The sequence below is a fragment of the Schistocerca cancellata genome, chromosome 7, assembly GCF_023864275.1.
Source record: "Schistocerca cancellata isolate TAMUIC-IGC-003103 chromosome 7, iqSchCanc2.1, whole genome shotgun sequence".
In the NCBI taxonomy this organism is placed as follows: domain Eukaryota; kingdom Metazoa; phylum Arthropoda; class Insecta; order Orthoptera; family Acrididae; genus Schistocerca; species Schistocerca cancellata.
In genome coordinates this window covers 341722591-341746839 of record NC_064632.1, presented here as the reverse complement: position 1 = coordinate 341746839, position 24249 = coordinate 341722591, and the positions used below count along the sequence as shown (strand labels likewise).

General features: G+C 38.4%; 1 protein-coding gene across 1 annotated transcript in view; it reads right to left on the bottom strand.

Annotated features, from left to right (window-relative positions):
• Positions 1-7630: 7630 nt before the first annotated feature.
• LOC126092552 (leucine repeat adapter protein 25-like) overlaps positions 7631-24249 on the bottom strand; it is a 232921-nt gene continuing 216302 nt past the window's right edge. Inside the window, exon 2 of the mRNA XM_049908212.1 lies at positions 7631-10547. Within this exon, the coding sequence (XP_049764169.1) occupies positions 10302-10547 (246 nt within the window). The 3' untranslated portion in view covers positions 7631-10301. The remainder of the gene's footprint in view (positions 10548-24249) is intronic.

Below are 24249 nucleotides of genomic sequence, written 5' to 3'. Positions count from 1 at the left end.
ACTTTTTAATCTCTCAAAGTTACCAATTCTTCTTCTACTTTATTTCTTTACCCTGTTCTTGTCAATTGTTCCCTAATGCTCTTTCTGAAACTCTGTACAACCTCAGGTTCTTTCAGTTTATCCAGGTCCCATCTCCTTAAATTCCCACTTTTTGGAGTTCTTCAGTTTTAATCTACAGTTCATAACCAATAGATTGTGGTCAGAGTCCACATCTGCCCCTGAAAATATCTTACAATTTAAAACCTGGTTCCTAAATGTCTGTCTTACCATTATATAATCTGTCTGAAACCTTCCAGTGTCTCCAGGTCTCTTCCACATATACAACCTTCTTTCATGATTCTTGAACCAAGTGTTAGCTATGATTAAGTTATTGTCTGTGCAAAATTCTACCAGGTGGCTTCCTCTTTCATTCTTTACTCCAATTTCATATTCACCTACTACTTTTCCTTCTCTTCCTTTTTTTCCTACTATCAAATTCCAGTCCCCCATGACTATCAAATTTTCATCTCCCTTCGCTATCTAAATAATTTCTTTCATCTCATCATACATTTTCCAATCTCTTCATCATCTGCGGAGCTAGTTGGCATATAAACTTGTACTACTGTGGTGGGCGTGGGCTTCGTGTCAATCGTTGGTTACAATAATGCATTCATTATGCTGTTTATAGTAGCTTACCTGTGCTCAAATTTTTTTTAATACATTATTAAACCTACTCCTGCATTACCCCTGTTTGATTTTGTATTTATAACTCGATACACCTGACCAAAAGTCTTCTTCCTCCTGCCACCGAACTTCACTAATTCCTACTATATCTAACTTTAACCTATCCATTTCCCTTTTTAAATTTTCTAACCTACCTGCCCAATTAAAGGATCTGACATTCCACTCTCTGATCCGTAGAATGCCAGTTTTGTTTCTCCTGACAACAATGTCCTCCTGAGTAGTCGCCACCCTATTTTACCTCCAGAATAATTTACCCAAGAGGATGTGATTACCATTTAACCATACAGTAAAGTTGCATGCTCGGGAAAAATTATGGCTGTAGTTTCGCCTTGCTTTCAATCATTCACAGTACCAGCACAGCAAGGCCGTTTTTGTTAACGTTACCAGGCCAGACCAGTCAATCATCCAGATACTGTTGCCCCTGCAACTACTGAAAAGGCTGGCACCCCTCTTCAGGAACCACACGTTTGTCTGGCCTCTCAATAGATATCCCTCCAGTGTGGTTGCACCTACAATATGTCTATCTGTATTGCTGAGGAAAGCTTAGTCCTGTAGTGACTGTGGTAGGTTGAATATAAATGCAAGACTTGGTTCTTGTTCTATTTACCTATGGAAAGGAATAATTTTACATTGATGTTAAGATATCTTTCACTGCAGAAGGTTTTTTTTTTCTCTCCCATATACGTCTGATATGTTCTCAGTTTTCTAGGAAAACTCAGCGTCAGCATCCACTATTAATTACATTATGTATTTTATGTGGTATGTCAAAAAAAGGTATATAAATGTGGGGAGGAATTCTCACTAAAAATAGTATGCAGTATAGAAGTACATTTTCTTTGCTGGAATGAGTTGTACATGTGATGTTACATTAAGATAATTATGTATCATTCATAGAAAAATAGTTCTTGTCCATAGAGTTTGTAATTTTTAAACGCACTTGTGGGAGTATCTATTTAGACGTAGTCTTCTCAGACCCTCTGGCAAGAGAAGAAAATTATCTTGGACTGTGCAGAAAGAGGACAGTGCAATCCGAGTCTTTGTCCGAGGCAGTTGCAGGTATTTGTGGGCTAATAAAGTTTACTTACATGTATCTGCTGCATTCATTATTTATGATAGTCATAAATATTGGCCACTACTACAATCTACCTACTTACTGCATATTAGTTTCCAGTCTCTGCACTGTTCACTTATTGCTCTAAGTACACTGACAACTACATTACAACAATCCTGTATTCCTCTTACACCATGTAAATCTTTCTTTCTTAGTCAATTTTCCATGAAACAGATCTTTCCAGTAGTATAATTTTAGGATGCATCTGTGACAGTGAACCACACTAACTGCTAACACTGTTCACAAGGTAAAGGCATCAAATCCTGATTTTATGTGCTTATTTTTAAAAGAGCGTGAAGTAAAAAGAAACCACATGATGGGAAATCACATGAAAATAAGGTAATTTTATTTAATTCACTACAGGAAAATTTGTTTTACAAGGCTTCCAGTTCCTAGCATGTTTTAAGAAGTGGTAACAGTATGTCACTATGAGTTATTGACTAGAAGTAACAAATTGACTTCATGAAAGTGCTCATGCTGTGATTATTCCAACTCCAAAATGATTATCAATCATTAGTAACAAATCCACTAAAACTGCAGCATGTCAGCACTGTTTACATCACCATTATACTATTTACAAGAAAGTTTTTCACAAATGTGGAATTCAAAGTGAAAGTGACATTAATCAGAAAAAAAAAAAAATTATTGGTGGAAACAGGTACAAATGAATTCCATTGAAAAGTTAGTACAAAAATGGTCTGTACAAAAAGTATCTCAATATTTTCAACACTTGACTAATCTGTCTGTTAAAGTATATGCTTAATAAAAAAACAACAGATGAAATGTATTATCATCACCATATAGCTGTTTAATATTTACAAACATAGATTATACAGAAATTATGAATATTAGTTTTATCTGAAAAGCATAATACTGAAATTATAAGTGAGATAATTTTCTTGCTGTTAGATGCATTTGAACCTTGTCACTGGATTTCAGTCAACAAATAATTTAAGTGAATTGCAACCCATCACTTTTAGTGGTTTATAATAAATTTAAGGAAGCACGTATCTGACAAATGAAATAAAATGTGTATCGTACACACAGTTTGTTTCTCTATATTGTGAACTGGTGTAACTGTTTAAGCACAGATGTTTCATTTGATTCAGTTGACTATCCTGTCTAAGTACAGAAAAGTTGTAGTCATTACTTATTTGAGATTAACGAAGTACTGTCACCACTTAGGTGCTAATATATGTTCCAGATGAGTTCCCACACATTTGAACCAGATTCGCAAGACAAAAATTGTTATTATAACAAACTAAAATATGCAGCAAGGAAACATAATACACTGATGCTTTGTGCTTTTATCATTTAACTGTGTCTTTGAAACCATCGTGCAGAAAGGAGATCCTGTTCCAATAAAACTGACATTATTGAGCAAAAGTAAACAAGGATTTTGACTTAATAGTGCTTGAAAGCTCAGAGAGACCACCTCAAATAATGACACTATCAAGAATACTGAGACTTTCAAGTACTAAAATATTCTAAATATAACTTGCTACAGAGAAAGATAGTTAGAACTGAGTCTTCAACTGCACATCTACTATAGCCATGCTTCTGCCTTGTCCGATACAAAATTTTAGCCTGTGTAGCCTAAATCATACAATAAACTTTTGTCGAATTTGTGGTCTCATACTTTTTCCACAATGACATTTTCCAATGGTAAATTGCTACCTCCTGTGTATAATATAATGTATACACTCCAAGAGTCTCAGCATACTCGCAATACCAAAGCACAACTTATTGCAAACATCAAATCTACATTGTTCAACTTTATTGGTCATTTGCTGCCAATATCTTGCTTTGGTTTTGGAGGTTTTCAATGTACAAGTGGCCAACTGTCAGGTTTATTCATTCATGATGTAGGTGTGCAGCCAGGTTCAAAATTACATTCATGTGAATAACAATGTTTAAAAACAAAATTATCAAACCACTTAAATGATGATTATATAACTTCCTAGCTCTCAAATACAAAGATGTAATGAAAACAAACAAGAAAATATATAAAGTGTGAAACAAATTCCCATAAACCATTAAAAGTGATGTTTCAAATCATTAACATTAAACAACTTTTATATGTCTAGAGACTTCCATTAAAGTGGAGCAAAAGTAACAGAGATCTGTGGAATGCAGCAAACAGTACTTCACTCTGCACTGTTACAGTAAGTAAATTTCACTACCCAAAACCAGGGTCTGTTAAGCAACTATAGATGCCCTTATTGCCAATACAGATGTAAAACAAGATTTCTATTCAACTTGTGGTTACAATAAACAGGCTGTCACTACATGCAAAATGAAGAACAGAACCACAGCATTTCACAATTATTGCTTGACTGTACATCACAGAAGTGTTAATCAAACTACTTCCATTTCGTAAGTGATATATTCATTTCATTTACAGAGTAATTTATAGCTATTTCTACAAGTAATGCAACTCTCTCTCTCTCTCTCTCTCTTTCTCTCTCTCTCTCTCTCTCTCTTCCCTTTCCCTGCTACTTTAGTTTTTAGGTGAGTGCCATCAAATCACAACAGTAATAACACAGAACTATAGCGGAAAACTCCTAAAATGCCCACAAGTTATATTGTTAACAGTAACACCATAATAATTGTAAGAGACAATGTAATCAATCCAATATTTCTCCCTTAAGAGGCAGTAAAAGATGATATAAAAACTACACACCACATCTTCAACATGATTACCCAGGAATAAGGTCAAGCAGCAGGGTAATTCGCATAAAGAAAGCAATTAAACTTTGATAACATTATTTGTTATTTTAGCACAACCCTAGAAGTGTCTAATATGGCTGACTGTGTATTGCTTAATCCTGAGTTAGCTCTCTGGTTAATTAATTTTATAGATCATGGAAGAAGTTTTTCCAATGAAATAATGTATTCATTATTGCTGTCACTAGAAAAAAAATATCCAAAATCTATTCCTTATTCGTAGATATTCAATTCTTATGTCAGGCAGTCATATCTGCATTTCTCTTACCATCAGTCAACTAAAAGCTACACAATAGAGGCCAAAATATTCGTTGTACATGTAAAAGTGAATCTGAAGATAACAGTGTATTTTGTACGACAGCAGTGGGTGTCAAGACCAGAAAAAGTGTGCAACCAATTGCAGCTTTCTATCAATAAAAAATGGAAGACAATGATTTGTGTATTGATGTGTCAGTATGAGAACTACCAAGAGTAATGACAAGAACTACTGGTACAAATTGTGTAAAAACTGCTACACACAAATTCTACTTGTACTCTGAGAATGGTCACAAGATTATGAATGATGGGACATGATTGTTAGGCACTACAAATTAAAATTTATGGTGTACACAAGAAAACTGCAAATAAAATACATACTGCTTTTATTCTCACTCATCAGTTTGTCTCTGCCAAATTGAAATCAACTTCAGGTCAACATTAATTCTCTATGCTAGTGTTTTGGCATGTGGAGCAAGAATTTTATACAAACGAGAAGCAATTTCAGCATATGAAATGTGCAGAACATACTACAGGCAGCAAAATTTGACTGTATGGGAAACCACCCAATCTGATGTAAAAATTTATAGAGCAGTTTATGTATATTATCAGTTATGATAATTTTCAATATGACACAAACTTCTGCATCATAATCGCAAAAAATTTCAACAACTATATCATAAAATAACTGGTAAAAACCTGTTTTAATGGCTACGTAAGTTTCTACTAGTGTTTTCACTATATTACTCCAATCTTCCACTAGTACTATAATTCTCATTTCAATATTTATCATTCACAAAAGCAGCAAACTGTCCACGTACCATACTTTCAATTGTTTCAGCGATAGTTACTTCATGTATAGCTGACAACATTTCTCCATGCAAATGGATGGAACTTTCTGCACTCATTTTCAAAACAAATTAGCTACATACTGGAAACACCTGTTTTCCACAACTATAAAACCAAGAATTATAAATTAGTTACACATTGTATTACCAATTTTTTACACCTTGATCTGATATCATCCTCTAATTATCATTTCATTTCACATACCAGTATCCTTTTTTACCTCCTTTTTTTAAAAAAAAAATCACACATACATATATGCACCAATGTTTGAATACTTCTAGAAATGATATAATGCTTTCTGTAACACATAAATGCCACTAATCATGCTAAAATTTTAAATGTAAACAATTAACTGCCATTCTACAACAAAAATGCAGTTCTTTTGCATTACACACATTATAATCATCATTATTATTCGAAACCAGTTACAGGAGCACTGATTTATTTTTGTCATTGCTTTCTGGCCATTTATCTCTTCCCAATATACTAATGGTTTTGATCAATTGTAGCAATGTCAAGTTTGCACAAGGATGTTACCACTGAAATACCAGCAGAAAACATGCATTTGAACAGTTAAAAATGAGCTGAATACCAAAATCACATCAAGTGATGCAAAAATGGCATATAAAAATTTATAGACTATTCAGGACGATCCAAAATAGTACTCACAAGAAATTTGAAGGGGAAACCACCATTACAATGATCCCTCGCAATGTATTGAAAATTAGTAATGTTATTGTGATGTCTGAGTAGTGGTTATTTGCAGATTACAGCAGAGTGTTACTCTCCACTGCTTATATTACAATAACTGTATGGCCTACCAGTCATAACTATATGTTTATTAATTGTATTTTCCATTCTTAATAAACAAATACCCTTTGTTGTTTTTACAATATATTGTTGCTAAAAATCATCAGTCTTATTAGTAACATCAGTAGCAATCAACAATAAGATGGTACCTTGTTTGCGGAAGATAACTGATTCAACATTGTAACAGGATTTTCGACAGCATGCAGTATAGGCATTAACATCAATATGCACTAAGTTTTATTACTGTTGCTACGTTATGCAAGGTAAGTGATGACCGCGTTTAATCAGAAACAAACAGTCTTACATTTTTTACTGTTTTATGTGACAATTGTTGGACTATCAGTGCAGTTGCATGTTTTTTTTTTTTTGTTTTTTTGTTTTTTTTGTTTTTGATTTCGAAAAGTGTCATGAACCATTCCCATATTTAAGTGTAATAGCTCACTAAAATGCTGCAGATATTCTCATTGGTATAAGAGCACCAAAATGGACACCTGGATAACAAACCTATACCAGCATAAACAGACAACAAAAGTACTCTCGACTGAGCTGCTACACTGATACCATCACATTTTTCTTCTATAAAACTGTTCTGGGTTGATATCTGTTAGGGGCCCTGCAACACTTTCTAGAAATATGTGTTATCAGTTTCATCTTTGCTTTTTATGTGTATTCTTGCTTTACTTTATTTCATATTTACTCTACTGCAAACTATAAAAGCAATTTTCGTTACCAATATGTCATCAATACACATCTATTAATGCTGTAGAAAATGAACAATGTATTAAAAATGAGTTAAAGCAGTCGGTTGCAAGAGCATTTCATTTTGCAATGCAAAGGGACTAGATGGTAGAATATAAAAAAAAGTAGTCGCCTACTAACATAGATTTCTTTTTTTATGGTAGGAGCACAAACATCCCATAGCTATTACAACAGTTGAATACACTTATTTTAAACAATCTAAAACCAATAGGAATGGTGATAAGTTTCCTTGGATAACACATCATTGCTAGTTACAAATGTACTTCATTGCCATCTTAACACATTTTGGGAAAAGTGGCCCGTGAATACTAGTCCATACTGTACCTCTTTATTTCAGTTTTTCTAAACACTTTAGACTTAACTGCTTTATTATTATTATTATTATTATTATTATTATTATTATTATTATTATCCTGAACTGCTGTGTATGACTGAACTTAATAGCATACAATCAGTGCTACTGTTAAATTAAAAGTACTGCTTCTCAGTCCAAACAATCTGTGGTGCTCTCAGATATCATAATAGAACACAATCTCTGCAACACATATTTTGTGTGTGGCTTGTCTAAAGGCAGAAGAGAGATGCAAAACAGAAGAATGAAATTAAATTATAAAAGTAAGCTGTGTATTAAAATGTTATGAAGAGTGACACTCAAAACCAATTTATATTTATTTTTAATGTATTTACAGCACTGAACCAAAAGTCACTTAGAGAGAAATCATTTGTTGATTTATACAGTTTTAACATATTGACTAACACGACAGATAAATAAAGGAACATATGACCACTAATTCCATTTTAGTTGCATACAAGAACAGTGACAAATAGCCAAGTATATTGTCATAGTGCATATCATTACTATTTAATCAATATGCATTGAATCAGATTTATGGTATGTGCTACAGGATATTGCTGCCCTCAAACACTAGGGAAAGCAAGGCTTTTGACAAAGAGTAACAGAGAAAAGAAAGAAGACAAACGAACACAAGTTAAGGTACTTTCATAAAGTGACAATTACTCATAATTGGATTGACATTAAGCATCAAGTTTTTAGTGTCTTCCATTTCTCCATGTTAGGTACTATCCAGTAGAAGAAGTTACTAGTAATCAAGATTTCAATAAGAGATAGGTGTCAATCTGCCTGAACATATTCCTGTAAAATGTATCATCCCACAGAAGATCAGCAAAATATTGTTCTGTACAAAATAAAAAATGCCTTTATGTGTTGCACTGATGCTCACAGGACAAGAAAAATTATTTGTATGTTCACAACCATCTGTGATATTCATTTTAATGTATCAAACACATCATATATTACCAGATTTCTGAAAATCTAGGTCAATCAGTGTATGATGCACTTTTAGTCTTTGTACTCTTGTCAAGAATCTGTTTCACCAAAAATACCCCTGGTGCAGACATAAATGTCAAATGATAAGTCTTGTGTTGAGGTAGCTGCTATCATGCCACATTATATGAAACATGTCTTTGCAAAACAATAACCGACTTCATCTTTGCATGCAAGACAGCTGATAACTAACAAAATCTTAACACTATTATGAAGAGGATAATTGTTACTCACCATATAGCGGAGTTGCTGAGTCACAGACAGGCACAACAAAAAGACTGTTTCACAATAAGCTTTCTGCCAGCAAGGCCTTTGTCAAACACACACACACACACACACACACACACACACACACACACACACACACACACTTGTGACAATCTTTTTGTTGTGCCTATCAGCGATTCAGCATCTCCACCATATGGTGAGGTGCTACTATCCTCTTCATAACATTCCATCCTCGATTTTCCATGTTTGAAAATCTTAATACTATATAGGCCACAGTTAACATGTAAGTAGAGCTACTTGTTTTCATTTTGCAATAAATAATACACACATTGACCAAGAAATGATCATTGAGCACACAAACAATTGTCACATGAAAACAAAGAATTTCAATTATGCAATCCCTAGCACCACACATTGCGTTACAAAATGTTGCCATTGACTCTTTACATAGTAATTCAGCACTTGTTGAGTTTTCTGTGTACAAAAGTCTCTCTCACAACAAAACAGACATACCAAAAAAAGGTTCAGTTATATTGATGGGACTATATACACGACAATGAGTAAAATGGTGAGAGAAGGAACTCTAATGAAGTTCTACAAAACAGTAGGAATACTGTCTATACTTTATGGCGGTGAAACTCTGACAATAACACCTGGAAATGAGTGCTGAAGAGTAGCTGCATAAATGAGGTTTCTAAGAAGAGCAGGTTGTTATAGACTATCTGATATGATAAGGAGTACAACAGTCAGACATGAACTATAAGTTAAAAGCCTAAATGCACAGATCATTAACTACAGAAATAAATGGAGAGATTATGACATGAGAATGAAAAACAGGATGCTTAAGATAATAATGAATTGTTGACCAATAAGGAAAACACCAATAGATAGACCAAGAAAGAGTTGGAGAATCAAATAGTGGCTAACCACAGACAACAGAGGCACCAAACAACAGGACATAACAGGCAAATACCTACTATTTCAACAATTTAAGTTTTATTTCCCCTTACATGATCAAACAGACTTCACTCTGCATCACAAACCTTAAGTAACAAAGTCTGATACTATTCAACCAAAAAAAAAAAACTGGATTCCTGCAATTAAAATAATATTAAGTGCAATTACCATCATCAAACAATAAACCACAATTATGTGCAGTCTCCCAAATTTTCAGCTTTCCTGCAACGTAGGGGTTTAACAAAACAGGTTTCCTCCCACATAACCACATCTAAATGCAAAGCAATGCATTGCATTAGAATAGCTCTTATCTTAACATTATGTGTGAGATATCATTCTTAGTACACAACATCAGTCAATTCCGTTGGCACCATCAAACCATATGCCATCGACACAAGAAGGGAAACTGATTGCAGCAGTACATCCGTCAACATCCTACCCCGAAAGACAGTCATTTACCTTGCAGGAAATATGTTTTGCAATTTCACTAGTACTCAGCAGTTTTGCAGCACACAAACAGGCCACAGCATGTGCAAGTCACACATCACCATACTCAACACTGGAACCAGAGGAGCTTGAGGAGAGACGGTACTGTTCAGGTACAGCAGAAAGTGGAGGGTACCGCACTGCTGGCAGTGGTGAGTAGAACTCTTCATCAGCTGAGCTGGGAGAGGGTGGTGATCGCTCATCTTGTTCTTGCAGCAACTGCCGGAACTCCTGGATGCTCTCATTAAGTGACCACAGTTGAGAGAGCAGAGAGAGATCGAGCTGCCTTAGCCCAAACTGCAACAAAGAAAAAGGAGCACTTCCTTAAAAACAAAATTACAGAAAACTCATGGATCAAAAGTAAGTGCAATTCATATAAGTGACATACAAGTTCTCAATTATTCGGGCATAAATTATCCATTCAAGAATGAGATTTTCACTCTGCAATAGTGTGTGTGGAAGTAATCTGTTGTAACTGAAGCGAATATTTTCATTTAGAATACACTGTTATGCACATAACCCGTGTTTTATTACTGAAAGATGACGCTGCCTTAAGCCCAGCAGCCATGAAACAGTTTCCATTGTTTCCCATTTACCTTTAGTTTAAATGCTGAGACTCTACCCTTTTAACATGTCAGCAGCCAGTTTCCTGTCTACATGTTTGCTTAGGCTTTTCCCTCAGATGTAAACATTGAAGGTTTCCATCTCATTTAAAACCAAGACTCTGAAAAGTGTTGCTGTGTTATTTGATGCAGGACAAAATTTGCTTGACTATACCAGTGTTTCAACTATCCAGAAAATGAGAATGAGAACAGTAGTCCAGAAAAAAGTGAATAAAAATATAAACAGTAAAACTGGATCATTATATCCTGGAAGTGAACTGAAAGCAAGTGATATGAAATATACTGTCTGTTTTAAGTGTATTTTAGTAAATAAATTTTCCTTAGTCAGTAATATGTAAGTAGCACAGAGGACTTCTAAATGCAAAATGTGACATACAGCATTTGCAGAAAATATCTGTTTCCTCTAAAAACACTTGTATTTTGTATTATCCATGTTTTCTCATTGTCCATAAAGGCTCAACTCTATAGTAATGTAGATAATGGGGAGCTTACTTTAAATATGCTCAACAAAAATTTGATGGATCATTACCAGAAAAAAACTGGGGTGACTTAGAAATGAGAATAAACACTGACAGACTAAAAATGTGAATACCATAGAGACAGTGAATGAGATCTTTGCCTTTCGGGAGTTTTGAAGATAAAGTGAGGAGTAGTATCATAAATACTAACAAAGAGATAGAGGGGCTGGCCAATACTTACCTCAGCTCAGTACAGCCGATAGATAACACAAAACAGAACAGAAAATTTACATTCCTAGCTTTCGGAACTTTGTTCCTTCATCATGGAGGAGAAAGCGGAAAAAAGGGAAGAAGGGAAAGTGGGTTCAGTTACTCACAACCCAGGTTATGAAGCAACAGAGAAAGGTAAACAGGGAGGGTAGCAAGGATGGAGGCATGGTTGTCATGGACAAAGTTCCGAAAGCTAGGAATGTAAATTTTCTGTTCTGTTTTGTGTTATCCATCGGCTGTACTGAGCTGAGGTAAGTACTGGCCAGCCCCTCTATCTCTTTGATAGTATTTGTTTCGCATCTTTATATGAGATTTTTGAGAAGTATCATAACACAGATTTCTCATTTGGACTGTGAACCATAAGGTGTGCTTGAGTGTCTCAATTGAAACACACCTTCCAGTATAAAGAATATATTTATTTCTGTCATCATCTGGCACACAGATTTCAACAGTGAGAACTGTCCTCTGAAAATGTGTTCCACTCTACTCAGCCATCAGTTTTGTGCACTTAACCATGTATTCTGCTTCAGCATTGTGAAAGAAGGAAGGTTAGTCTGTGAAAACTAGTTAACATAGAAATAATTCCAGCATTTGCCTGAAAGGATTTAGGAAAACCACATCAAACTTACACGGGGATGGTTTGACAAGGATAAAACAGATTGGACAAACCTCTGATATGATATGTTGGGTTAAGCATGGAGATCCAAAGTTTTGTTCCCTACTAGTGGTTTAATTCCCACTTGTTCACACATGAGAGATGCTTATGGCAGCACCATGTAAATAATCACAACTCTCATTATTTCTATGCTACTTGCTACCAGCTGTCAGGTACAACACTGATCTAGATCAGAAATGCTTAAATCATGAGTTTTCGACATTTTCAGGCATGTGGTCAACCAGTGATGATAGAAAAACTGAGTATGTTTGATCAGTATTGGGACTGTGAACCAATATTAGTGTGGTACAGCAACCATATATGGAGTTAAGAAACAGAAGACTGGTGTAGAACTAGCTTCTTCCATTATGAAATAAATTCTCTGCAAGAAGGAATAAAAAAAAAAAATATTGTATACTACTTCAGACAAATAATGGGACAATTCCTACTGGTAGGCCATTGTAGACTACCTTTCTCTTCATTGTCAAATGAGACCTGCAATTATGTAAATACCTGTATATACAAATTATGTTTTCTTTGTGCTAAAACTGCAACACTATACATGTCTTTTTAAAAAGTGATCCACAGACTAATATAATTACTACAATTACTACTGCAATTATAGACAGAGTTAGTGAGCCCAAAGTGGTTCGGCACTAGTTACTGAAGGACCATAAACAACAAGTTGATTCATGTGAATTTGCAGCTAAGGGAAACGTGGTACAAGTGTTCTTCAAGGAAGACATGCCTTTCCCTTGCCATGTGCCTTGACATTGTCCTTCTGAAATATTGTATGTGTAATTACATGAAGGAGGGACAATACCTCAGCCTCCAGCAGCTGCTGTTCAGATTTTTCTCAATATGTAGTATTTGATACTGGATGTTGCCCCTAATAGTGCCTAAAACAATCACACATGGCGTACGTCCATTACACTGTTAAACAATACACTCTCCCAGTTTGGAATTATCACTTTAGCATCCAAAATTTACAACAATAATGAAAATTCCTGGATGGGGCAATACATAAAATAATGGAAAGGCAACCACTCATCGACAGTGGATCGAAGCTTGGAGCACAGTAACGCACAACAGGAAACAGCACTCACACTAGCCTTTGAGCACTACTCTTTTTGTAGTAATAGGCACATCAGACACCCAAAACATTCCTGGGTCACAGCAAGACTCCACAGCCACTGGAGTGTGCGTTTGGATTGTTGTGTGTATGAATTTATTGCCAGAAAAAGAGTTAGTGCTCGAAAGATAGTGTGAATGCTGTTTTATATTATGTTTTACTGTGCTCCACGCACCAATCTGCTATAAGTGAATGGTTGCTTTTCCATTATTTTATATTTGTGAGCATATAACGTATTTGCAGTGGCAGTCTTTGCTGTATGAAATATCTGTATCTGCTATATCTGTAATACCCAGCCAGATCTTGACAAAATAACAACCTGGTGCAGTGGCAAGAAACTTGCTCTTAATGTAGAATAACAAAAGCTGCGCACTTCATGAAATGTAAGAACACGTTGTACCTTTAGAGTACTGGATGAATGAGCCAGAGCTAGAATCATTCATGTCAAACAAACATTTGAGTAACAGTGTTTAAGTGGAGCAATTATATTTATTTATTTATTTATTTATTTATTCCATGTGATCTGATGGTACACAGAGTGTTGCAGATGTCGGAAAATGTCATTTAACATTGTTAACATGTATTATGTAAGCCTATAGTATTCTAATGTATTATATTGCTCAATGTTTTCAATTTAGCACAAACAGCAAGATTACTGATCTAAGTATTCATTTACAGAGTAAAAACAGTGACACAACAAATATGACTTCACGGCTTTGCTAAATTTTATGTTATCTTCGATGGACTTAATACTAGTGGGAAGATTGTTGAACAGTTGGAGGCCCATGTGGAAAACTCCCTTTTTACACAGTTGAGTGTTTGTACGTATAACTTGCAGGTTTGCGTTTTTCCTGGTGTTGTGTTCATGTATTTCATTATTTTTTACGACTCTGGGGTCAGTTGGCACTATATGTTTTCTGAAGAATTTTAGAGTCTCAAGAATGTAGAGGCAAGGCAGTGTAAGGATTTCTAACTTTCTGAAGATGGGTTTGCAGGAGTCTCTGGGTTTGCTCCCATTAATAATCCTCAATGCTCTCTTCTGGATTCTGAATGTGCTCAGAGCAGTTGGAGCATTTCCCCAGAATATTACACCATATTTTAGGTGGGCTTGTATATAAGCGTAGTATGCACTGGTTAATGTTTTCAGGCTAGCGCATGTTTTCAGTACACTTAATGCATAACAGCCAGTACAAATCCTGGCATTTACCTTTCCTGTATGTGTATTCCATTTCAGGTTATCTTGAACCCAGAGACCTAGGAATTTGATAACAGTGTTGGTATCTATTGACTGTTTATTTATAGTGACAGATGGCTGAGAGGAATTTGCATTTTGTGTTGTGTGGAAGTTCATGGAAGCTGTCTTTTTGGTGTTGATAGTTAATCTGTTGATTTTTGCCCAGTTGCTGAATTGATCAGTAGCCACATTCACAGCTTTTTGCACTGCCTCTGTATTCTCCCCTTTGAGGAGTACAGTTGTGTCATCAGCAAAAATTATTGTTTTGTGTGCATCAACAATCAGGCTCAAGTCATTAATGTACAGGAGGAAAAGTAGGAGTCCCAATACTGAGCCCTGTGGAACACCTTGCTTTACAGTTTTATTACTTGATAGTATTTCGGTTATTGAGTTGCTTTGTCTATTAGTATATTTCATGCTGACTCTCTGCATCCAATTGGTTAGGAATGTAGCAATCCAGTTGTTTGCAATTCCTCTGATACCGTAGTGTTCTAATTTTTCCAGTAATATTTTGTGATCAACAGTGTCAAAAGCCTTTGACAGATCCAGAAATATGCCTGTTATGGGTTGTTTTCTATCTAACAGTTCTAAAAGCGTATTTATGCAATTATATGCTGCAGTTTCTGTAGATTTGTTCCTCCTGAACCCATGCTGAGCTAAACTTAGTAAATCTTTTTTTTTCAATGAAGTCCATCATTTTTTTGGACATTATTTTTTCAAAAACTTTAGAAAAGTAGGATGAGACTGAGATAGGATATCCTACAAAGAATAGCCAATATTCAGGGGTATGACAGGAATGATCTTTCAGAGAAAAATATACTAGTAAACCTAGGTTCTACAATGCATACCTTAAGAGCTATGAGCGTTTGTTAAGTAAAAGAGATGTGTTTCACAGTAGTGAAGATGAACAAGTACTCATAGCTCATAAGGTATGCTTTTTAGAGCCCATGTTTATGAGACTTTTTTTGTTAGAATGATCATTTATGTCATATCCCTGAATATTGACCATTTCTCCTGGGACACACTGTATAGAGACTGTTGTATGTAAAACAAATGGTGTTATATAATTCATTGATAAACCACTGGGAAATCATATTTTCTAGTGAAGAGATCGTTCTCGAATACTGTTCTAGTGGCTGGGACTCTTATCAGGTTGGACCAATGGGGCCATCACTCGATGAAAGACACCTAACATCTTGTGAAAACTTTCATAGAAAACTTTGAGTATCAGCTTTCACAGTCAGAAATATGAATACTCTTCAGCCTCTTATCAACCTATCCACTCTTTTAGTCAAGCTCAAGCTGTATCATAAAACTCTTTTCTCCCCAAAGGAACTCAGTATGTCTTCATTAATTTGCAATCTACCTGTCTAAGCTTCGCTGGACACTGTGGCCGAACGGTTCTAGGCACTTCAGTCCGGAACTGCACTACTGCTACGGTTGCAGGTTCAAATCCTGCCTTGGGCATGGATGTGTGTGACATCCTTAGATTATTTAGGTTTAAGTAGTTCTAAGTCTAGGGGACTGATGACCTCAGATGTTAAGTCCTATAGTGCTTAGAGCCATTTGAACCATTTTTTTTTTGTCTAATCTTCAGAATTCTTCTGTACCACCACATTTCACAAGCATGTATTCTCTCCTTGTCTGTACTGTTTATAGTCAATGTTTGTACTGTTTATAGTCAATATTTCACATCCATAGAAACCTAAGCACCAAACAAGTACATTCAGAAACGACTTTCTAACACTTAAACTTACATTCGCCATGATGTAGGTATATAACAAATTTCTATATTTTCAGTTACGTACGGTATTAGGAATGTTTGCTAACTACTATTGTAGTCTGCAATGCATGGTCATCCTCATCTACAATTATTTTATCCTCAAATTGCAAAACATGCCTACCACTTTCAGTGTCTTATTTCAGAATCTAATACCCTTAGTACTGCTTGATGTAATTCAGCTACAATCCGTCACCCTTCCTCCACTTTTATAGACGTTCTTCTTATAAAAACTTCTTCCAGGACACTGTCTATTCTGTTCATCTGATTATCCAAGCTCTTTGCCATGTTCATCAGAAAATGTTGAAGGTTTTATTTTCTCGCCATGAACTTTAATTCCCTCTCAAATTTCTCCTTACCTTCACTGCTTGATCATTGTATGGTGTAAATCATTACCTGTCTTTATTAGGCATTCTTGTGGCACTTCCTTGTGGTACTCCAGACACAGTCTGTATGCGCAATGAGAAGTCTTTGCATACGTTGGTCATTCCCATTGTAATAATTACTTTCAGGACAAAACAAAAGCTCATGCACTGCAAATATTCATGGATATATTGGTTCAAATGGCTCTGAGCACTATGGGACTTAACGTCTGAGGTCATCAGTCCCCTAGAACTTAGAACTACTTAAACCTAACTAAACTAAGGACATCACACACACCCATGCCTGAGGGAGGATTCGAACCTGCGACCGTAGCGGTCGCGCGGTTCCAGACTGTAGCGCTTAGAACCGCTCAGCCACCCCGGCTGGCCATGGATATATCTGTAGATGCAGATATATCCATTTTTAATTATTTTGTGGTTGAATGTTACAATATAACGGCAATGTTATTGTTTTCTTTTGTTTGCACTATATGCGTTCAGTAGTGATAATTATTATCGTTTTATGTCAGTATCATTACCCATTTGGGACAGTACACCATTATGTGGGCTAGAATGTGTACTTTCCTGGAGAGGATGGAGGCGTTGCTGTTATCTGCAAAGGCTGAAGATAGCGAGCTGGCGATTTTCCAAATAGTTATATCGTACTATATCGTACCAGCAGCTTTCATTCTCAGCTATTCCTGTTTCGTTCCCATACTTGTAAATACGGAAGCTGACACTAAGCTGAAGGCTCTTCTAGGATACTCCCTCCATAGGAATCTTCGCTCCACGTCCTGGCTCATGTTGGTGTATCATATACGAGATTAAGTGGCAGTCAAATGAAAACGAGTGATGGAAAAAAGTGTCTACACTGTTTATTATTTTGTAACTGCTAATATGTTTATCCCACTGTGAGACAAGACGGTTAAAATTTATCACGCTGTGAGACAGGACGGTTGATCTCAAACTCTGTCCGAACAGGCCTCGGAAGGTCCAATGCTAACGACCGGCCGACCGCCGTGTCGTCTTCAGCCGATAGGTGTCACTCGATGCGTAGATGGAGTGGCATGTGGTCGGCACGACACCGGATGGCCATTGATCCATGTAAGTGCTAACAACGCCAGACAGGGCTTAACTTCGGTGATCTGATGGGAATCGGTGTTACCACCGCAGCATGGCACTCGGTGTTCGACACGGTCAGTGACTTCGTGAAAAATGTTTGCAGTTGCGACGTAAGCATGTTGTATCCAGGAGTGCAGTTCTTCATCCGAAGCCAGTCGATAGCCACGAATGTCTTTCTTCGGGCTCCAAAAATATAGAAATCGTATGGGGAGAGATCGGGACAGTATGAGAATGTGTGAGGGCTTCCAAGTGAACTTCTACAACCTAGCCGAAACGACCATGGAACCAATATAGGCCGGCCGCGGTGGTCTAGCGGTTCTGGCGCTGCAGTCCGGAACCGCGGGACTGCTACGGTCGCAGGTTCGAATCCTGCCTCGGGCATGGGTGTGTGTGATGTCCTTAGGTTAGTTAGGTTTAAGTAGTTCTAAGTTCTAGGGGACTTATGACCTAAGATGTTGAGTCCCATAGTTCTCAGAGCCATTTGAACCATTTTTTTTTTTTTGAACCAATATAAGGGCGTGCATTATCCTGCAACAAAAAGATGCCATCCATCACTATTCCTAGCTGTTTGGACTTCATGCCGCGCTTCAATCTTTGCCGCTGTTCGATAATAAGACGCTGTGTGTCAGGGAATCAATGAGGAGCGGGCCCTTGCAGTCACAGAAAAAGGTCATCACCACTTTTCCGGATCTGGTGTGCACGGCTCTGACTGTTTTAAGTGGGATGAATCCATGTGGCCCTGACGCGAGCTGGTGTGTATGGCTTTGGATATTTAAGGTGGGGATGAATCCATGTGGCTCTGAGCTTATCCTACGGCTCAAGATGATGATACCGTGTTTCATCTGCCACAACAATACGAGGCAGGAAACGAAACTCTTCATGGTAATAACGTTCCATGTGCTGTAATGACGTCCATATTCTGTTCAACTTACGCTCCTTCGTCAGGCTGTGGAGAACCAGTTGCGCACAAACTTTCCGGAACCTCAGATGCTGTGTCATGGCGGCGTGAGCGTTGCCGCGACTGATGCTTAACATGAGCCGAATGTCTTCCTCTGTCTGATGTCGCTAACTTCTGATGGCAGCATCCACTGCAGTAATGACAGAAGGGGGTAATGACACCATGAGCCTGTCCTAGTCGACTGCTGTTTTTCAGTGGCACCCCACCTTCTCAAAATCATTTATTCCACGCAAATACACGCGCGTAACATTCTGTATTCGTCATACACAGCAGACATATGGGAACATATTTCGCTTCCGGACACTCCTTCCGCACTAGACCTCGCTGTTCAACTTCCTCCCCCTGCACAGTGAAGTCGGACGCACACAACTAGCTGACTCAATGTCGGGCACATCTAACAGACCAATAGCACAGCAGCGACCGTTCGCTCAGGTCCTTCCTGTTTCCCAGTAGAGGGCATATCTACCTGCATTACCAACATCCGCGTTATGCTCGTTACACAGGTTACACCAGGAGGAAACGTCACAATATACAGGTACATCGCAGGATGATCGTTCGAAGCAAAAAAGTCTAGTAAAAATGAGCTCTAAAATGCACACCTTAGGAGTGATGAGCACTTGTTCATCTTCGCTACTGTGAAAAAGATCTCTTCTACTGAACAGCTGGTCACAGCTCTCAAGGTACGCAATGTAGAGCCCATGTTTACTTCACTTTTTTTCCTTGTTTTTGTCTGTATTATATTCCTCCAAAATACGGAAAGCTTTGAGCTTGCAATTCAAGATATTTGTTTCAAAGAATTGAAGATGAAGAAGTACTCATAGCTCATGCGTATTAGAGGCCATGTTAATCGTCCTGTCACAACGCGGAATATCAGGACATATGTCACAAGGGCATGTCTTGTACAAAACTTAGTTAAAAACTGCTTTTTCCCCTTAGGAATAACACACACTAGCGCTGTTCCCTGGGCAAACGGAAAAAAGAAGGTTAACTCCACTTTCTTGCTTCGAACGAGCTTTCCTGTCATATACCTGAATATTGCTACCTTTCCTCCTCGGCCACCCTGTACAGTCTGTCTCGTTTTTATTTGACTGTCCCTTATGCATAATGTACGGTACAAAATCAGCAAACCTCTCAGGACTTCTCTGAAATTTAATTACAAGAACACATTAGAACATACACTACTTGGCATTAAAATTGCTACACCACGAAGATGACGTGCTACAGACGCGAAAATTAACCGACAGGAAGAAGATGCTGTGATATGCAAATGATTAGCTTTTCAGAGCATTCAAACAAGGCTGGCGCTGGTGGCGACACCTACAACGTGCTGACATAAGGAAAGTTTCCAACCGATTTCTCATACACAAACAGCAGTTGACCGGCGTTGCCTGGTGAAACGTTGTTGTGATGCCTCGTGTAAGGAGGAGAAATGCGTACCATCACGTTTCCGACTTTGATAAAGGTATCGCGATTGCGGTTTACCGTATCGCAACATTGCTGCTCGCGTTGGTCGAGATCCAATGACTGTTAGCAGAATATGGAATCGGTGGGTTCAGGAGGGTAATGCGGAACGCCGTGCTGGATCCCAACGGCCTCGTATCACTAGCAGTCGAGATGACAGGCATCTTATCCGCATGGCTGTAACAGATCGTGCAGCCACGTCTCGATCCTTGAGTCAACAGATGGGGACGTTTGCAAGACAACAACCATCTGCACGAACAGTTCGACGACGTTTGCAGCAGCATGGACTATCAGCTCGGAGCCCATGGCTGCGGTTACCCTTGACGCTGCATCATGGACAGGAGCGCCTGCGATGGTGTACTCAACGACGAACTTGTGTGCACGAATGGCCAACCGTCATTTTTTCGGATGAATCCAGGTTCTGTTTACAGCATCATGATGGTCGCATCCGTGTTTGGCGACATCGCGGTGAACACACATTGGAAGCGTGTATTCGTCATCGCCATACTGGCGTATCACCCGGCATGATGGTATGGGGTGCCATTGGTTTCACGTCTCGGTCACCTCTTGTTCGCATTGACGGGACTTTGAACAGTTGACGTTACATTTCAGATGTATTACGAACCGTGGTTCTACCCTTCATTCGATTCCTGCGAAACCCTACATTTCAGCAGGATAATGCGCGACCGCATGTTGCAGGTGCTGTACGGACCTTTCTGGATACAGAAAATGTTCGACTGCTGCCCTGGCCAGCACATTCTCCAGATCTCTTACCAATTGAAAACGTCTTGTCAATGGTGGCCTAGCAACTGGCTCGTCACAATACGCCAGTCACTACTGTGGTATCGTGTTGAAGCTGCATGGGCAGCTGTACCTGTACACGACATCCAAGCTCTGTTTGAGTCAATGCCCAGGCGTATCAAGCCCGTTATTACGGCCAGAGGTGGTTGTTCTGGGTACTGATTTCTCAGGATCAATGCACCCAAATTGCGTGAAAATGTAATCACATGTCAGTTCTAGTATAATATATTTGTCCAATGAATACCCGTTTTTCATCTGCATTTCTTCTTGGTGTAGCAATTTTAACGGCCTGCAGTGTATGTTTATCATATTGTCAATTGCAGCAAATTAACAAGAAACTTCCTGGCACACTAAAACTGTGTGCCAGACCGGGACTCGAACCCTGGACCTTTGCCATGCGCAGCAAGTCCTCTACCGACTGACGTGAGATATCCTAGCACGACTAACAAGCCACTCTCACAGCTTTACTTCAGCCAGTATCTCTTTCCTGGAGACGTTAGCATGCTTAAATATTATGGTTAGGTAACGTACATTTGATAAACGAATTACATTACAAAAATTTGGCGGTATGCAGTATATGAGAACTGGTCATGACTTCATTTTGGTTCCCAAAGTTGCTGAACGTTCCGCGGAAAAATTCACTAAATCTGTATCGCTTATAACGACAGATAACTATAACAATTGCAATATATGAACATTATGGTTGTTGTTGTGGTCTTCAGTCCTGAGACTGGTTTGATGCAGCTCTCCATGCTACTCTATCCTGTGCAAGCTTCTTCAGCTCCCAGTACCTACTGCAACCTACATCCTTCTGAATCTGCTTAGTGTATTCATCTCTTGGTCTCCCTCTACGATTTTCAACCTCCACGCTGACCTCCAATACTAAATTTGTGATCCCCTGATGCCTCAGAACATGTTCTACCAACCGATCCCTTCTTGTTGTCAAGTTGGGCCACAAACTCCTCTTCTCCCCAATTCTATTGAATACCTCCTCATTAGTTATGTGATGTAGCCATCTAATCTTCAGTATTCTTCTGTAGCACGATATTTCGAAAGCTTCTATTTTCTTCTTGTCCAAACTATTTATCGTCCATGTTTCACTTCCATACATGGCTACATTCCATACAAATACTTTCAGAAACGACTTTCTGAAACTTAAATCTGTACTTGATGTTAACAAATTTTTCTTCTTCAGAAACGCTTTCCTTGCCATTGCCAGTCTACATTTTATATCCTCTCTACTTCGACCATCATCAGTTATTTTGCTACCTAAATAGCAAAACTCTTTTACTACTTTAAGTGTCTCATTTCCTAATCTAATTCCCTCAGCATCACCAGACTTAATTCGACTACATTCCATTATCCCCGTTTTGCTTTCGTTGATGTTCATCTTATATCCTCTTTTCCATTACGTTCTAGCGCTATTCCAAGTCCTTTGCTGTCTCTGACAGAATTACAATGTCATCGTCGAACCTCAAAGTTTTTATTTCTTCTCCATGGATTTTAATACCTACTCCGAACTTTTCTTTTGTTTCCTTTATTGCTTGCTAAATATACAGATTGAATAACATCGGGGATAGGCTACAACCCTGTCTCACTCCCTTCCCAACCACTGCTTCCCTTTCATGTCCCTCGATTCTTATAACTGCCATCTGGTTTCTGTACAAATTGTAAATAGCCCTTCGCTCCCTGTATTTTACCCCTGCCACCTTTAGAATTTGAAAGAGAGTATTCCAGTCAACATTGTTAAAAGCTTTCTCTAAGTCTACAAATGCTAGAAACTTAGGTTTGCCTTTCCTTAATCTTTTTTCTAAGATAAGTCGTAAGGTCAGTATTGCCTCACGTGTTCCAACATTTCTACGGAATCCAAACTGATCTTCCCCCTGGTCGGCTTCTACCAGTTTTTCCATTCGCCTGTAAATAATTCGCGTTAGTATTTTGCAGCTGTTACTTATTAAACTGACAGTTCGGTAATTTTGACATCTGTCAACACCTGCTTTCTTTGGGATTGGAATTATTATATTCTTCTTGAAGTCTGGGGGTATTTCGCCTGTCTCATACATCATGCTCACCAGATGGTAGAGTTTTGTCATGACTGGCTCTCCCAAGGCCGTCAGTAGTTCTAATGGAATGTTGTCTACTCCCGGGGCCTAGTAGATGGCTATGTTGTGGTCATTCTCACAGGCCTCTAAGATGACCATTCGACACCGGGAATAACGTACTATTCTCTGCTATGCGATTCGTCTCGCCCGACAGAGATAAAGAAAGAGAATATGCACATTTTTTAACAATGGAAAAGCTGACTGCAGGAATTCTGCGACGCGCGCGGCAGGTCCGTCCACAGCGCGTGGGCGTCGCATGCCGACGCAAGGCCGCTTCTCCTTCCCGTAATGGTTGAAACGGCCTTGCGGCCTGGAACACCTTGGTCCACGAATCTGTGCAGCAGCAGCAGACTCCGCGACGCAACATCGGCCCGTTAGCTCCGTTCATTTCCAAGAATGAAGATGGGATTTAACGTCCCGTCGACATCGAAGTCATCAGAGACGAGCACAAGCTCGGATAGTGTCAAGGACGGGGAAGGAAACCGGCCGTGCCCTTTCAAAGGAACCGTCCCGGCATTTGCCTGGAGCGATTTATGGAAATCAAGGAAAATCTAAATCTGGATGGTCGAATGCGAGTTGTAACCGTCGTCCTCACGAATGAGGGTCCAATGTGTCAACCACTGCGCCACCTCGCTCGGTCGTTCGTTTTCCAGTCGTTGCATACAAAATGGCGGAGGATTACACAGCGTGGAGAAAAATTCGCGCACTCGGACTTCGCAGCGCGACTCCTCACGGACAATACAAAAATGACTCTCACAAAATTCCGTCCTGCGCATACTTCCGGACGTAAATGGACGGTAAATAATGGCAGCCTGGCATCAATGTAATCACTTGTACGGTAACTACCTCTAACAGCATGTAGGAGTAGTGCTGTGCAGTTGGTGCAGTAGATATCGTTTTGGATTAGCATGCAGTAGGCCGAGGTTTCGATTCTGGATCGAGGCGTAAGTGTTTATATTTGCTAATTGTAACCTGCGTGGTACGCTGTCTGGCGTCTTAATTGTAACACAGAAATTGCAGTGGGTCTTCTATAAAATATTT